Source organism: Haemaphysalis longicornis, unplaced genomic scaffold (assembly GCF_048455015.1).
Source record: "Haemaphysalis longicornis isolate Haplotype H1 unplaced genomic scaffold, Haemaphysalis longicornis Haplotype H1 scaffold_4, whole genome shotgun sequence".
NCBI lineage: Eukaryota > Metazoa > Arthropoda > Arachnida > Ixodida > Ixodidae > Haemaphysalis > Haemaphysalis longicornis.
Genome location: NW_027526361.1, coordinates 28,961,336 through 28,977,853, shown reverse-complemented (window position 1 = coordinate 28,977,853; position 16,518 = coordinate 28,961,336). Strand labels below are relative to the sequence as shown.

The 16,518-nt window shown below is 48.6% G+C and overlaps 1 protein-coding gene across 10 annotated transcripts in view; it reads right to left on the bottom strand.

The window, feature by feature from the left end:
• The window catches only part of LOC144178422 (uncharacterized), a 54,635-nt gene that overhangs the window by 28,447 nt on the left and 9,670 nt on the right, over positions 1-16,518 (bottom strand). For 9 of the 10 annotated variants that reach the window (XM_077706265.1, XM_077706268.1, XM_077706272.1 and 6 more), the window contains 8 exons: positions 15,740-16,044; positions 13,775-13,882; positions 9,884-9,995; positions 9,435-9,576; positions 7,946-8,086; positions 6,822-6,927; positions 5,185-5,286; positions 252-411 (listed from right to left, as the gene is read on the bottom strand). In XM_077706265.1, coding sequence (XP_077562391.1) covers positions 252-411; positions 5,185-5,286; positions 6,822-6,927; positions 7,946-8,086; positions 9,435-9,576; positions 9,884-9,995; positions 13,775-13,882; positions 15,740-16,044 — 1,176 coding nt within the window. The remainder of the gene's footprint in view (positions 1-251; positions 412-5,184; positions 5,287-6,821; positions 6,928-7,945; positions 8,087-9,434; positions 9,577-9,883; positions 9,996-13,774; positions 13,883-15,739; positions 16,045-16,518) is intronic. The other variant, XM_077706270.1, reaches the window with a different exon arrangement.

Here is a 16,518-nt window from a genome sequence, read left to right as displayed (position 1 = left end):
ATAAAATGTTTTAATGCTTGGCCCAAGTGGACCAAAACCCCCATTTATGACACTACGAATATGAAACCCTTGACAACCAAATTCCATTCCGCAGTGACAAAGGTGAGGATGACCATGACAATAGGTTCCACACGTGATGATGTGTCAGGGCGAATGGCAGTAAACACATCGCAAGCCACGATCATCCCCACCTCGTGTCAATGCTGACAATGATAACCGCAATAACCATTAAGAGCCCACATCACACTCACCTGCCTTGACCGCCCTGAGGGCTGCGTTGCGTGCCTCGGTGAGACTCGAGTCTCGATGGAGAAGGGACACGCCCCCAAAGCTGCTGGCCTTGGTCACGGTCGGGCCAGCAGGGCCCTTGGTCAACACCGAGTAGAACTTGGCTCCGGCCAGTGGCTCCCCCTGTGCGGTGGCACGCACGCGGGCTCAGGTCGGGTGCAGGCAGGCATCGACCCACCACCCGGGCACCACCCCTCACTCCCACACTCTAAGGGCACAGCGGCAGGTGTCCCAAGTTGGGGAGGGATGCATCGGCGGAATGACACGCAATTCCTACAACTGGCTGCGGCTTTGCAACCATAAAATCCAGGTTAGCAGACAGCGATGTGTGGGGTGAACTATGTATGCGCCCTACTGCCCACAGGAAAAAAAAAAGGTTGAGATAAATTAAATTTCCGACTTTTGCCCAATCAAAAACTGTTTATTTAAATTCTGCAGAACAAACTGGATAACGGTGCCACTTTGTGCTGCACAGTTATAACAGCATCGCCCGACCCTAAAGACAATGCTATGCTGCTGCTTATGCCCAGTGCTAAGCAATCGCGGCTTGCAATCTCCCTCCTGCAACAACTGAAATGTCATCCACAGGGGTGGAAGCAGGCTTGAGCACTTTGAAACAGCTCAGAAGGCAGGAAGGATGCCATTTTGGAACAGCTCTGGAGCACTGAAAGGGCAGTTTTGAGCAGTCCAATCACATTTAAAAGCTGATTGCTGTGTTCAAGCTCCTTATAAACTGCATTATTAGTAATTAGTATTATGCACAAAAAAAAACAGTATATACTTCTCATTTCACATTCAAATATTAGCGTGGCTAACAATCTGATTAGACATACGACAAACTGAGAAAACAAGATCACTTTGAAATACCCGCCCCCCTCCCACCGTAATGAACATTAACTTGGCAAAGAATAGAATATGATTAAAGCTGGCTGGACTTAGAGAAATAAAAGAAAGTATGTTCAAACCATTAAAACATCCCACCTGAGATGAGTGATTGCTCAGTGAGGACCACAAGATGGGCGACAAGTTCATTTTTGACCTTCATGACATAAAACACGTCTTCACATGAGTTGCTAGCTACCAGTGATGCACAATGGCATGGCGATTGAGTGTCTATAGTGGTGACATGCATAATTTGAAAAGTGCAGTAAACAAAAAATTTTGTCATGGACATGCCTGCAGACGATCCTTTCGAGTTTGGAGATCCTCAAACTACAGTAAAAGCCTGCAAATAATACTCAGATTTTGCTGAAACTTCAGCCGGTCAAATTAGTGCCTCGAGTATTAACTATGCAGACTCTGCTCCTTGCCGGTGATCCCTTAATCCTTGCGCAGATCAGAAGCCAGAAAAGTCCTTCTTGCCCATCATATGCCCAGCTGCCCTGTCACTGGAGAAGGGGTGAAGAGAACGGGCTAGGATAGTCCTGCACTGGAATGTGACATCCTATCCACAGTGCACAGATCTTGGTAAGCCTAGGTGCAAAGGAGGACTGCGGGGCATTGAAGAGTGTATGCAGTACGCCGGGGATTAATTTTTGGTTTCCCTTTGTTAGTGTCCCCAAACATCTCATTGTATTTATGCAGGTATGTATTGCATGTTAGTTCTTCGTGCTCTGGATTAATCCAGAACACTCGGGTTACTGGCCGGCCAACAAAACCATTTATGAAGTTTACACAGGTGGGTGATCAAAGTGTGCCGTACATGAGCTTAAAAAGAGAATTCTCGCTAGCACCGTTACCTTATTGCTGGGAAGCAGATGCTGTGCCCAGGCTGCACGAATTACATAGGCAGGAGAATTTTCAGAGTACAATGGAGGAACGCAATGTAGCTGCCAGTAACTGAGCCAGCAGATGGGCCCAATATGACGCCCCTAAATTGCGTGTTAGTTTTTTTGACTCAACGGTGAGACCAGGAGCTTGCTTGCTACCTGGTTGTTATCGAAGAGACACGGAGGAGGATGAATTTGTCCTTCCCCACCGGTCCACCAGACTAACAATGCTCTGCCCTTGCAAGCTGAGCCTTACAGAGTTAAGAACACAAGGCGGCAAATGGTTTCCATGATCTCGACAAAGTTGCTGCATCCCTCACTCGAACTCTTCTATGACGCATCCCATTCAAGGCGAAATCAGGAGACCCTATATGAAAGCCTCTAGTTGTGAACAGCAGTAGCATGTTTGTGCTCTCTAGCGCAAGGGTTTCTATGACCAAAGAGCGCCAAGACGTCCTCCACTGTGTCAGGTTTGAATGAGACGAGTATGGTGCTTCATAAAAATGGCATACATGGGTGAAGAGGGCCCTTCGATTAAAATGTGAAGATGTTCATAACGCCAGATGAGGGGAATTGTGTTGAGACACAACAGTGCCTGGAATCTCAGAGCGTGCAACGCAAGCGGGGTCCAGTTGTGAGCAGCTCACAAAGCCTGCTGGCTTCCACTTAAATGTGGAAAACTAGGGCTGCTGCAGGCGCAGTTGCAGCCTTCAACCGAGCCCACCAAACAGCGCCTGACAACTAGGGTGAAAGTGTCCGTAGGAAGCGGGTTTCCCCAAGCAAGGCCTCTCTGTGCCTGTGGAGAAGAGGGCGGAGGGGGTCACACCTGGGTGGCCCCCTCGGGCGGCTTGGGGGCGAGCAGGAGGCGCGCCCCCAAGTGCCGGCGGCGCTCCGACGAGTCCGAATCAGTGCTGCTCCAGGGGCGGTTGTCCCCGCTCCACTGGAGCTCCTCCTGGCTGCTGCGGCTGGCTGGGGAGTCCCCAACCCCCTCCTACGGGCAGCGGCAGCCAAAGCAGAAGCGAGGGGCAGAGGAAGAAGAAGAGGGAGGAAGAGGAGGAGGGGGAGAAGCGTCATGCGCACGGTCCCGCCACCACCACTTTCGAAACAGAAGGGGGGGAAAAGGCGCGGGCAAGAAGCACCAACCACCCACAGTGGGCACAGGTGAAAAGGGACAGCAGTGGGTGGATGCCCAAACGCACGGAAATGTGCCCGATGCTCCGCAGACGGCCTAGTTTCATACTAGTGGACCTGAGCAAAGTGGCAAGTACCCAGAGGACACCAAACTCATCTCTGCCGAAACAGCTATCAAGTTTGGCGAGGATAAACGAGCCCTCCATTGACCACGCGCACATTTCAACATAAAAAATGCACCGTGTCCACCACGGAAGGGGGCAGAGGTAGTAAGAGATTACGTGCCTGAAAAGTGTACACTCCTACACGCAGAGTTACACAAGAGGATTGAAAGGCAAGGGAGAGCAAAGTGCGAGGGCCACAGGAAGTGAAAAGTGTTAAACGGCAGCAGATAAGCCATCTTTCTTTTTTTGCCCTGTAAGTATTTGTGGGGCTGCCGTGCACTCACACTATTTCAGCATAGCAGAAGCTACCAACTTTGTACCTACCCCTGCCAAAAACACTACCCTGCTCGTTGTATGAAAAAGTGCATGAAGCTGTTAGGGCCTTCTGTGCATACAGGGAACACCAATACTAGCAGCCAGAAATAAGGTTTACAATCAACACATTTTTATAATACGAGGTGTGAAACCAATTTGCCCCATACGGGTAGACACTGCCTTTATCGGACATACGGCCTCAGCAGCCAGAAATGACACTGGTGACCTTGTGTGTGGTGGCACAACACCTTAGCCACTTCAAACTCACAGCAACATTAGCCGTGGCAATTCCATGATTATCACGCATGGATACATTTTTGTGCAGCGACAAATCTCAGCTCTCAGTGCCAAATTGCACCCATGCGCAGCAAGAACAGAAAACAGAACAGGTGCTGCCTTGCACGAATGTGTCCCCAACTCTTCCCACTCTGCTTCCCAATTATACTGGCTCTTGCACTAGAGGAAATCTTATGATGGCACTGTGACCCTCTGCACAGTTTTCATTGGACTTGGCAGCGAGCTAGAATGAAGAGGCAACTGCTCAACCACTGTGGGCAACAAATGGCCCTGTGATTGGTCGTCGAGACTACAATTCCATGTTACAATTGTTCACACCTTGCCCTCCCTCCCGCAGGGAGATTATAGGCCTCTTTTATTGGACTGCTCAGAACTGATCTAGCGCAGCTCCGCAATTTATTTGCCCCTGGACTTTCTATTGCGAGTGCAGTTTCGGACTGCCCAAGATCAGCTCAAAACTGCTCTGAACAGGAAAGTAAAAAAGACCAAATGAATTTGTGGCTGCTGCTTGTCAACACTTACCGCGTTCCTTCACCAACTGGCACTGCGAAAGTAGCTGCCACCAACGTCCTGTATTCCATCCACATTTGCAAGCACTGTGATGCTATCAATGGAGCTGAAAAGCTATTGCCCGTGGTTCACTGAAGCAGCTTTGTTACACGGTTTATGAACTGCACGCTGCACTGTCAGAGATGCAAAAATTTGTACACAGTAATAAATAGTAACAACTGTTACAGGTCAGGTTTAATTTACAGAGAGTAATGACCACACTTGACTTAAGTTCTGCTACAAGTGAGTCTTGCCATTACCTCTTTTCAGTGAACTTAAACCCTGTAGAGTTCGCCCCAGGCTATTTTAAGGCCCCTGCATTCTGTCGTGCATTCTGTGGCGCCTTCTCCCGGGCATCTCCCACTGACTGACGACTTCTGCAGCCCAGTTAAAATGAACAAGTGCAAGATCAACCATGCCTGGTAGTACTTCGAGACATGACAGAAAATCAGGACAGAGTAAGCCGTCAAAATTGCTAATGAACTAAAAACCAGTACAGACTCAGCCGTCAGAATTGCCCAAATTTACAAATTGGCAATGACCACACCACTGAAATTTCACCACAAATTTTTGGAGACTTCCTCCTCCGGCCTCTAGAACAGGGGGCTTGGTGCGGCAGCAGTTCCTGCCCCATTAATTAAGCGCCAGCCGGGCGGGTCGTGTGCACTCACGTCCTGGTTGAAGATACGTGCGCGGGCCTTCTCGTATTCCTCCTCTCGCTCCTCGATCGACTTGCTCCTCCTCGAGTCCAGAGACAACTGCCGTTCAGGGCTCTGCACGCGGGGGCGCGCAGGCAGGGGCAGGTGAGCGTCCATCCACCCGTCAGGGTTGCCCTCACTTTTGCAAAATTTACAAGTTACAAAAACGCTGCTGGCAAAATACTGAGTGTGATACACCTTTTTTTTTTTTCATGCTTCAACATTGTTTTCAATTTATTTTACACCTAATTTCTTTATGACAAGGCCAACCGCTGCCCACAATACCCTCTCGGCGTGCCGACAGACTTGTTTTGTTTAATGGCTGACAAATTGTATAACGCAATAATGTAAACGATTTGTTGTTACATGAAGTAATTACCGGTAAAATTTGCCTGCATATCAAAAATACAGGCATATTTTTCTTGCGGGGCACAGAGAGAGCTAAGATTATGTCTCATAGACAACACTTGACTGGACAGTCGTAACAAAAGCTGATGGGAACAAACTAAAAAATTCAGGAAGCCTGCACTCCCGTGCAAGACATAAGTGGCGAAGCTGTTGTAGGTGAGCACTGCCGCACACATAGTTAAGTTTCAGTATCATTGTTTATATGCATGGTTGTAGTGGTAGTAATCGTTGTCATATGCGTCAAAGAGGTCATCATCTTCTTCACGGCGAGTGGTGGATGCAAAGTCACCAGCTCTTCGTCACAGACTCGAGGCAGCGGTGACGGGATCTGCTAGTCGTCACGGGAAGGAGTGGCACACTTGTAGCCATGTCTCTAATTATCCATAATGGCTTCTAGAGAATGTGACGGTGGCAGTGACCTCTCCAAAGCAGGGTGTCTTTTCATTGTTAGCATTAGCGCTAAAGGTTTTTTTTTTTGTGTGTGTGCTAAAGCCTAGCAATTGCTGCTAGGCACGCGCTCACGAGTGCTTGGCATTTTCTCACTCCTCGTGGTTTTTGCTCCCCCCCCCCCCCCTTAAAGTCACTGCGCATGCCAGGAAGGAGTGTTCAGCGGTCACTACGAGGCACATGCTCACTAGCGCTCCGCATTTTCTTGGTGTTTTTCCCTGCAACATCACACTTAGGGCTTGTACAAGAGCTCCGCTGTTAAAATGGTCTAATAGCTCCCTCTTCAAGAGAAAAGAGCATTAGCTGCTGAAGTACTTTCACAATGTATCCACACTAGTGTCCTTCGCCCCGCAAACACAAAGTAAATTTTTAAAAATTTTCAGTGTCGACTTTATCCTGGAAGCCCAGACTAACATCACTGCAATAGCAGCAACAGCTTGGCCAGTGAGCAAATTAATGAGCAAGGGGTCTCATGGAAAAAACAGGCACAAAGAATTATTGTGGCAGCACTGAAGTTCAACAGGTCAGTTATGAAAAAGGGCAGCAGGAAAGCACAGCTACGATGGAAAGAACAATGTCTCTGGAGGGTGGCAGTTCCTCCAGAGACACAACTTTTTCACGACACAACTCACTCGGCAACACAGTCAGGCAACATTTTTCAATCATAAACTAGGCTAGTTCATGGGCCACGCAAATGCAGTGGTCAATGACAGGCATGTGATAAAGGAAATAGAGGATCAAGGAAAGGGGCTTGCCTCCTTGCCGTCCTCAAAAGAGGCGCTGTCCCGCTTCAGGATCAGCTTCTTGGGCTCCTCCGACAGCAGGTCATCACGGATCTGGTCCTTAAACCGGACGTCAGGCCTGCACACGGCCAAGCACACATCCTGGCTTAACATTCTACAAGCATTTCTTTCATAACTCGAGCCTACACTTTGATCTCCCCTTTTTTCTTCAATGCCTGAAAGATTGCTACAAAAGCTTTGCTGCTTTGAAAAGAACAAAAAAGAAATGGCCACGCATCTGCTCCTTTCGTTGCAACTGTCGATGAAAGACGATAGTTGACTGGCACCCCTGCCAAGTAAATGCCTCCCTTCTCTTTTCCGCTCACCTCTCATGCTGTTCCTCTCACATCTCGTTCCTCACAAGATAACACGCTAGAGGTTTGCTCAAGTCAATTTAAATTTACCGCATTCCACTGCTACAAGTCGGGTATCTCGATGCCAGCGCTGCCGTGCGGCGGAGACGTGCGTGAATCGAGGCACCCTACTCCAACATTTATAGAACCACGATGCTTTACTCCACGAGTGTTCCAAGCGGAACGTGAAACCCATCTAGTGGAACCTTTCGTTGCTGTTGCCGTTTGATTTCTAAAATGCTGCCAGGAGCTGTAGTAGCACTGTAACACCAGGCGACGGTTTTCTGCAGTTGATGTAGCATTTCATTTGCTATTGCAAAAAACAAGCATCCATGATTTTTTTTATAAAGGAGCACTGCAAATGTCACTTATGTACCGATTTGCTGCCTTATAATTGCGTAATGTCTTGTTCTTGTTCAACAATGTTGACGAGTATAAACACTGACACCGGACTTAGATGTTTAGATTTGGCTGTGGGTATACAAGACTACTGTGCAGCTTTTGTTTCACTTTGGCCGGGTGGCTGAATTGAGTCACAGATAGATAGACAGACAGACAGACAGACAGACAGGCACAGACAGACAGACCAAAATTTCTGAGCATAAGTAGCCCAAGAAAGACTATCATCTTTAAAAAAAAAATTCCTATAAATGTACCGAGTGAGCGACTGCTCTCACAAACTACACGCTGCTCCTCCAGGAGTGCAAGAACCAAGCCTCCCCTTCCAAGCCACCCACTACTCACAGGCGGGTGTTGCGCGTCTTGCTGACAATGACAGCCGTGCCGGCCTGGTCGACGTTGTGGTCCAGGCCAAAGTAGGCTGCCACCCGGTGCACCAGCATGCGGTGGTACGAGCTCATCTGGGCAAACTTGAAAGACTGCCGCCTGCACAGCAGAGGGGGGGGGCACAGCGTCAGGCCACAGCAGAAGCGACAGGGGGGAACAAGAGGACCAAAATACAAAATGGCCACAACGGGGCTGCACTCTGGGACCCTCCCTTTTGAGAATCAATGATTAAAAGTTATTCTTCCCCCGTTTGCAGCAGTTTCATGCTGCACCTGGTTTTACTCAGCAGCATATTAGTAATGCTGTAGCTTGTGGCCCTTTCGTTGCACTGCACAAATGTTCCCTTTGCCATCTGGGCCAGCAAATCAATCTTGCTGCAAAGAGAAGCTGCATAAGCAAACCAACCAGACGTCAGCTGTCGCGTGCTACAGTACTGCAGCAAGTATCCAGGCCAGTCAGCTGACCTAGTGTCGCAGAAAAACTCGCCAAAAAGGTGCCACACCGAAACAGCTACTTTGTACATCTGGAAAGAGAGTGCACTCTCCCTCTTTCCATAAAAAATTGCTGTGTCCACTTGTAAGAAAAAGAATCCGCTGGCACAGTCAAACACACCATTTTTCAATCTTTAAGCTGATCTCTGCTATTCTGCTTCATACCCCACCCGCTTCTTTACTAGTTACCGTAATTACCCGATTCTAATGCGCACCCGATTTTCCTGGCAAAAAAAAAAAAAACGAAAAAAACTTGCACCTCCGATTGTAACGCGCACGTAACTTTGTGAGCAAGAAAAACGAATGCAAGAGAAACGGACGATTTATTTCCGAAGTAATCTCACTTATCTCACTCCTCATCGCTCTCCGCTGACCACATCTCGTCCTCGGTGCCGTCAAGCCCGTTCGCAATGCGACACTTCTGAACGAACGTTCAACCATGGTCGATGGGATCGTGGCCTGCGCGTCGCACGCCCATCCCGCGAGCTTCTCCAGAGGCGCACGCTTCAGCCGACCGCTCGTTTTGAACGCGACAGAGCCGCTGCTGCCATTGCTGTTATCGAGCGCGCAAGTGGAACGATTTGACGATTTGTGTGAACGCCGTTAGAAAAGCCTAGGCACCTATGCTTCTTGCATCCGAAAAATTGTTGCTAAAAGCTTTGGCGCCATCTTGAGATGGGGATGGCGATGGGTGGGACAACATTTCCACTGTTTCGGAAGTTTCGGTTTCGTATCCGATTCTATTGCGCATGCGATTTTTCGGCCTATTTTTCCGGAAAAAAAGTGCGCGTTAGAATCGGGTAAGTACGGTACTTTATTTCCTTGCTATCCCCAGGTTACGTCTCTGGACACGAGCCAACAATCCGGCTGCCTCGCGCCCTCACCACAGCCGAGAGGCCCGAGCAAGCAAGCGAATGAGAGGAGGGAGAGAGCCGATGATGGTAATGAATGCCCACTTGTTGTCCTTGACGAGGGAGAGCAGGTCCTGCTCGATCTTGAGCATCATCACCCGGTCCTTGTGGTTCTTGTGCAGTGTGTCCACTATGAACTGCTCCAGGTCCACACCCGTCGAGTCCGTGTACGTCTCCGTGCTCGAGTCTGCACGTGCAGGCACACACGGGGACAATGGACCCTCCACCACACACGATCATTGTGGGCGGTGCCATAAAGATAAGGAACAAGCTTGTCACTTGCTTATCTTGCACCCTGTATGGACTGACTGTGCTGTAAACCAATACCCAAATATTTAAGTGCTCCACAGGCAGCGGCCCAGCAAATGTTGAGCACGTCCCAAACACTGCCTAGGTACTGCACACGATCTTACCCTGCCACAATGGCACAATGTACACAGCAAAGCGCTTTTTTTTTTTCCCAACGTGCATGAGAGAGGGAGAGAGAGCCCCACCTCTGGAAAGACTCGGCGAGGATCCCTCGAGGCTTCCCTGGGAGCTGCTGGTGCCCTGCTTGCTCAACCGAGCTGGCTTGCTGCCGGGCAGCGCCTTGCAGCTCGCGGGACCCTGGGCACAACGGATGGGAACACTTCACGGAAGGGCCTCCTCGACATAGGCCGTCACCATTATTGAAACCTGCTGCTTGAGAACTCGCTGCCACTTGGGTCAAGGGCAGTTGGATAGCCATGCCAGCCGTCATAGGCCCAAAAGGGTCTTTCATCAAAGAAGACAGTAAGGCCTCATTCACACAGCCAACACCTTCCCCGTCACGGCACCATCACATCAAAAAATAGCAACAGAGACGTAACGGGGCAGCGTTCCTACTGGAGCTCTTTGTCAGAGTACAGGTTCGTTTGCCTAGGATCACCTTAGCCTAGAACTGAGTGTGCTTAATCTGAAAAGTAAAGAAAATGTCGTGGTATACACGGTACAAGGCGACTATAATTTCTGTAATGCAAAAATATATAATGGCTTAGATTTTTACTTTGCAAACCGTGTGCTAACTTTTTGCTAAATTTAGCCATAAAAATTTAAGTTTTCTGATCGGCTAATTTAACACGGGGCGTGGTCCCGTCCCGTTGTCGGAACGGAAACTTAGAGCTCTGCTTCCCGTCGCCGTCGCACCGTCTTCAGCGAGAAATCGCCCCAGAGACCGTCGCCCATGACTGAAGACGGTGACGCGACGGTGACGTGACAGGGCAAAAAACGGCTGTGTGAATGATGCCTAAGACAGTGTCTTCCCGAAAACCTCTCGTTTCACCCCGAGCTACACCCGATGTGACAGAAAGCTGGCTAGAATGTTTCAGCGGGGCCTATGGTGCTGCATAGCCTAAGTTCATGCTGCCGGTAAACAGCCAGCATATCTGGACTAGCACTGAAGTAGCACTACGCAGCTAACCCTTGCTTCGGCTAGGCATGCAATGGTGAAGACATCCACGTCCTCTATGTCCTTGAAAGGTCAAGCCAAAGCCATTGTTGCGGTCCACTAGTAATTAATGGTCAATGACTTGACAACTTTCTATTTGATACTGCACTCCCCATTTTATTCTAACAATCATGCCTAGGACAGCAGCAACAAAAATTAAGCAACACACCATGATCTTTTTTTTTTTTCAGCCCCCCTTTACAACCAGTAACATTAATTGCCTGTTTGCACATTCATTAGGACACATTTTTAAAGCCAGGACGGTCCCAACATTGAATGAATCTAGTCAAGCGTGATACTTTTGTACCCGCAAACATGACACAGCAAAATGAGACCAAATCCACAGCAAATCCACAATATTTGCATCTTATCACACGGTGAAGCTGAGAACAACAAGAAACCAAGCTATTGCCGCTTCAAAAAAAGAAAGGGAAACTTTAGTGTGCCAGTGTGATTGGTTACCAATCCAAAGCCAAAGTTGCTTTCACATAAATCCTCCGCACAAAAAATAAAAGTAAACTTCATAGTATAGGTAGTCATTTTTGGGAACAAAATTAGCTACTGCCATTCAACAAAATCCCTCGGGCACTTAAATCTGCTTACATGCTTTGAAGGTAAAAGCCTGGTAATGCTTACAAATTACTATTTCGTGCTTCCATTGCATTTGCATCTTTTTTTTTTTCATCTTCCCTTTTTTGTCATTTGACCCAAATTACTTCGACAGGCTTATTATTATTACATCGCGTTCGCAACTCTTCCTTTGCTTTCGTTTCTCTGTCCTTTGGAGCAAATTAATTCCACAAGCAGACTGGTAACATATGCCAGTACCCTCAGAATCTGACTGAGTTCTGCACAGTTGGGGTGCCCCCGCTCATGCACGTGGCAAGTGGCACGGGCCATGTGTCACGTGCCACGAACTATTCATTCTAAATTTTGCTTCAGCACTGCCAACGTGCGGAGATAGTGCTTGCGGTAAAGCACCGGGCTTCCATTCAGGAAACTCGTGTCTAAAAATCATATGCACTTTAATGTGCTTTTTATTCACCCTTTTACAGCAGCAGCCATTTCCTGTACCAGACAGCAGCTACAACAACAATCTAGGTTTTTCACAGAATGGGGTCTTTAACACTTTCCCCTCAAAGGGACACTGAAGTGAATACGTCAAGCTTCTGATTTTGCTTGCATTGCATAGACTGGCTCAAATAAACACGCTTTTCATCATTTATCTGGTCGGTGAGGCGGCATTTATTTTATAAAGCCCGAAAGAAGAAAAACTACCACACGCGGTCGGCGACGGCCACACCAACTAACAGCAGCGACGTCATACAAGACGCGACGTGACTGGACGATGTCCAAGATTAGAATTGAAAACAGTTTCGGTTTCGGTTCTGTGAAACAACATGCTTGGCATCCGACGTTATCGTTGGATGGGCATGCTCGATGTCTCAGTGATCGGCATCCCGCGCTTCTGCCGTGTTGTCGGCTGTAGAATGCATCAGATAAACCTGCAAGCACCGCTTAGAATGGTAACATTCAGTAGTCGAGGCGTACGCAGTGTATGAACGCCCTCCGTGTCACCGCAGATGCTCAAATGCGATGCACTTTACACCCATCTTTGGAGCTTGCCTGACTTGTGCCTGTATCGGAAGAGGCGTGTTCGCACCAGTACAATGGTCAGCTAATTTGGGACTGTGCCCGCAAGCAGTCGGTGCTTATGGCAACACCACGCCAACGAGAACTCGCCAGCGCGTCAGTGTCAGTCTGTACGCGTTCTTTGAACTCGCTCGTGGAGCAATGAATGTTACAGCCCGAAAATGGTGAGTTCAGTACAGAAAAACATTGCCCAAAAACAAATAAATCAACTTAAAAAAAACGCACTGTCAGGGATTCGAACTTTCAATTTTCAAAACAAACATCCTAATGCTCCAGACCACTCGGCCACCAGCCAGCGCTGCCGGGAATATAAATATAAAGTATATATTGTATACCCTGTTCACATTTTTATTTAGCTTTAGCATTCCAAGCAGCTCAGATAACTATTTTTCAAATAACGTTGATGCAATAAGTGTCCCCAAATTCCCAAAAATATCTCACCTCTAGCGACTGCATTTGTTAGGCAGAAAGGCAATTCACAAATGTGTAGTCGTGCTTTTAACCGTTGTGCTAGTCCACCCAGTGAAAAAAGTGCTTTTTGCAACTTGGTTTTACGCTGTACGATAAAAGTTTCGGTTGATTTTAATTCCTTAGCACCTACATAACTTCACTGACTCTTCTCCCACCTTCAATTGGCCTTAGATTTTTCTACAAGGGTACCATGCAGTCGTCGCATTTGCACTTGTGTGGAGCGCCTTGGACTTAAGAGCTTGATACGGTCTACAAACTAACCAACTAAAGGCACATTCTGCCAGGCACAAACGCGTCGTGCCTTGGCTTAAACTTAGAGAACAAATTGTGACGACTCTCCGGAAGCCTACTGACTAAGCGCAGGGCTGACCGATTCTGTAGGAGGGTCGGCAAGCTGTGCAGTAGCGCTGTCAAAGCCAAGCCATCTTCTTTTGATGTCATACGAAACGTCACAGGAAATCGGCAAGGAGAATGCAGAGAGCAGCACAGTATTTTCGAATCGATTTTTCTACCGAATAAAGTCGTGTAAATGCAGCAAGAGTGTTCGAAACATGGCCTAGAGACTCCAGACTACAATTTGCGCTAGTAATCCCACAATGTTTATAAATCACTTCAGTGTCCCTTTAAAACAACATAACATCAGCCTTTTTAGGTTCAATACTGTCAAGCGGGAAACGCGAATGCCACGTCAATTATGAGGCTAGTAGTGTACACGGACTTAAATGACAGTAGCCTTCCTCCCCCCTCTCTATTTGGTGGGGGAACAACAACAGTGGCAGAGTGCGAATGAGCCCACCTGCACCGAGAGCATCTGTGGCGAGGCCGCGGCAGCCTCGGGCGAGAGATCCAGAGGTGGCGAGGCATCGTCTCGGAGCGCATGGCTGCGCACTAGTACCTTTAGGCGCTGCACCAGCCCACAGCAGGGGGGGACAGCAACAATAAAGGAGACGAAAAGAGAGGAGGAGAGAGAGAGAGAGCGTCACACACACACACACAGAAGTAGGGGGCACATTCGCTCTGGACCCCAGCCAATTCCCCCCCCGAGGGGCTGGGCTGCTCCCTCCGCTAAGCTACACACCTTGCTTTCCCTCCTCCACACAAAACTAATGACACACTAACAGCCACATGGGTCTCAAGTCTATACACGCAAGTTTCGCTACCTGCCCCACAACTTAGCTTCGAACTTTCCCGTGAAAGCAAGCTGAAATCATGCTTTGCTGCCAGGGCTGCATGTGGGAAGATTACAGCCGCCGCAGACAAAACGAACAGCTCGGGAGAAAGGAGAGACCACAGTGGGACACAACAACACGGCAGGCCTCTGCTCCCCCACATGCCAGGACTGCAAGGTGAAAAGTGTGCCATGCATGACAGGGCTGTTCCACATCCTTTTAAATAAGGAGTCCACTACTACACTGATGGGGGCAGACAGAGTTGCAACAGCAGCGAGTTCACATATTCTTCAACTGACAGAACCTCTAACAGAGCGCCACCAGGAAGAATTAAAAAAAAAAGTCATACCCTCCCTACCCAGTTCTTTTTTTTATATATATATACACTAGCTTAGGTAGCAAAATGAGTAGTGCTCAGCAGGGCCGTAGCCAGAAAATTTTTTCGGAGGGGGTTATGGGTTTTGGGAAGGGGGTAGTTTTGCCGAAACCAACAGTAAGTATTCCTTACGCACTGCCTGGAAAATATTTCGGGAGGGGTTCGAACCCCCAAACCTCCCCTCTCGCTACGGCTCTGGTGCTCAGTATCTTCAGAGAATACGCATTGCATGCAATGAAAATATTGTCACGCTATGGCTGGAGTGAAACTACTACTCAAGTACTTCCCACTTGTTCCTTGAAGATATTCACTTTAGCAGTTATCCAGAATATGCATGGATGGAACAAAATGCAAACCAGAGCCCCTGAGGCAAGGCTCAGAAGCAGCAGGAGTGCCTTGCTCTAAAATGCAAACATCTAGAGCAGTCAGCAACTACCAAACCTCAAAACATTAAATTTATAGATATCCCCCGACTTCAGCCCTGCAGTAAACGTTTGGCACTTTCATTAGCCAAAAAGAAAGAAAAAAATTATATTTAATTTGCACTACACTTATTGTTCGTGTACAGGTTTTCTTGCAGTTTCTTGTTGCTGCACATAGTGTTTTGCTTGTGATGCTGGCAAAAAGTACACAAAATTGGCTAAACACAGAAAAAAATGGAGGGGTGGGGGCTAGCTTAACAAAAATTTCAAAGGCCATTCCTCACCTGAGCCTCTTACAAGCCATATTGGCTTAGCTCGACAATGCAGCTTGATAAACAGAGCCGCTTACAAGACAAGAGCTCAAGCAGATCTGAATGCCCCAGCAGAACTGGCAGAAGAAAAGAGGGGGAGACACTATCTAACACAAAACAGTAAGTAGGCTCACCTAAGTCAGACCAGCCAACAAAGCAGAAAAGGAAAAAAAAAAAGGAAAAGAGGAAAAAATGCAGAATAGGCACAGACTGCAAACCAATTACACCCCAGTCAGGAATGCTGGCTGGCTGGAGAATTCAAGCCAAACTACCATTGCTCATACAAGCAGGGCTGCACAGTATCTAAATTAACTAAGATGCCGAAAAAAATCAACGCGTCATTTCTTCTCGCTTTGCAGCGGGGGCAGGCAGCAGACAGTGCATGCTACCACTACACAGAAGCAACGTGTATGAGAGACAGAAGCAGTGCTGTGCCCAGAAGGTGAGGGAGAGAGGGAGCAGGGGGGGGGGAAGCGTGCTGACCTGTGCCGACGAGCGGGAGGGGGCCTCCGGCGCCTCCTCCTCGGTGCCCAGCTCGAGCCGGATGGTGACGGGCACCTGCTGGGGCGCCTGCTCCTCAGCGGCGGCCGCCGCAGCCTCGGCCAGCACCTCGCGCTGCTTGGAGAGCCGCACTGGCTGCTGTGCCCGGGGGGGAGGAGGGGCTGTGGCCGCCGCAGGTGGGCCGCAGGGGGGCGGGGCCGCAGGTGGGACTGGGGGCGGGGACGACCCGTTGGTCCCACGCCCCCCTTCCATCGGGCAGCCCCCACTTTGGACCACTATGCTTGGAACTGGCACGACAGGAGAGACGGCAGAAGGGAAGGGGGGGATTTGCCGCTCACTCTCCAGCAGGGTTGCTCATGTCTCGGATTCCCCAAACCACTATTGTGGTGCTTTTTGAACCATACTATACTTCACCATGATACTATACCGTATCTTTGCGTTTAACCCGCACCCCCCTCCCCCGCCCCCCTTTCCGTCGACGAATTAAAAAATATATATCCCCGCATATTGCCCGCGTATTTTACACACGAAAGGATGGACCAAAGCTACTACTCAAGTAACATTACACATTTGTATAGGCAGAAGAATTAATGTAGCTGGCTACGAAACTACATGAATAGCCGCACACATTTTTCAGGTTGGTATATTGTTGAGCTGTGTGTGTAAAATGAGCACTGTGAATGGAATAACAGTGGCTTAGTCGATATTACTGCTGTAGGGTCACCATGGCCTAACGTGCAGTGCGGTGAAGCTGCACCAAA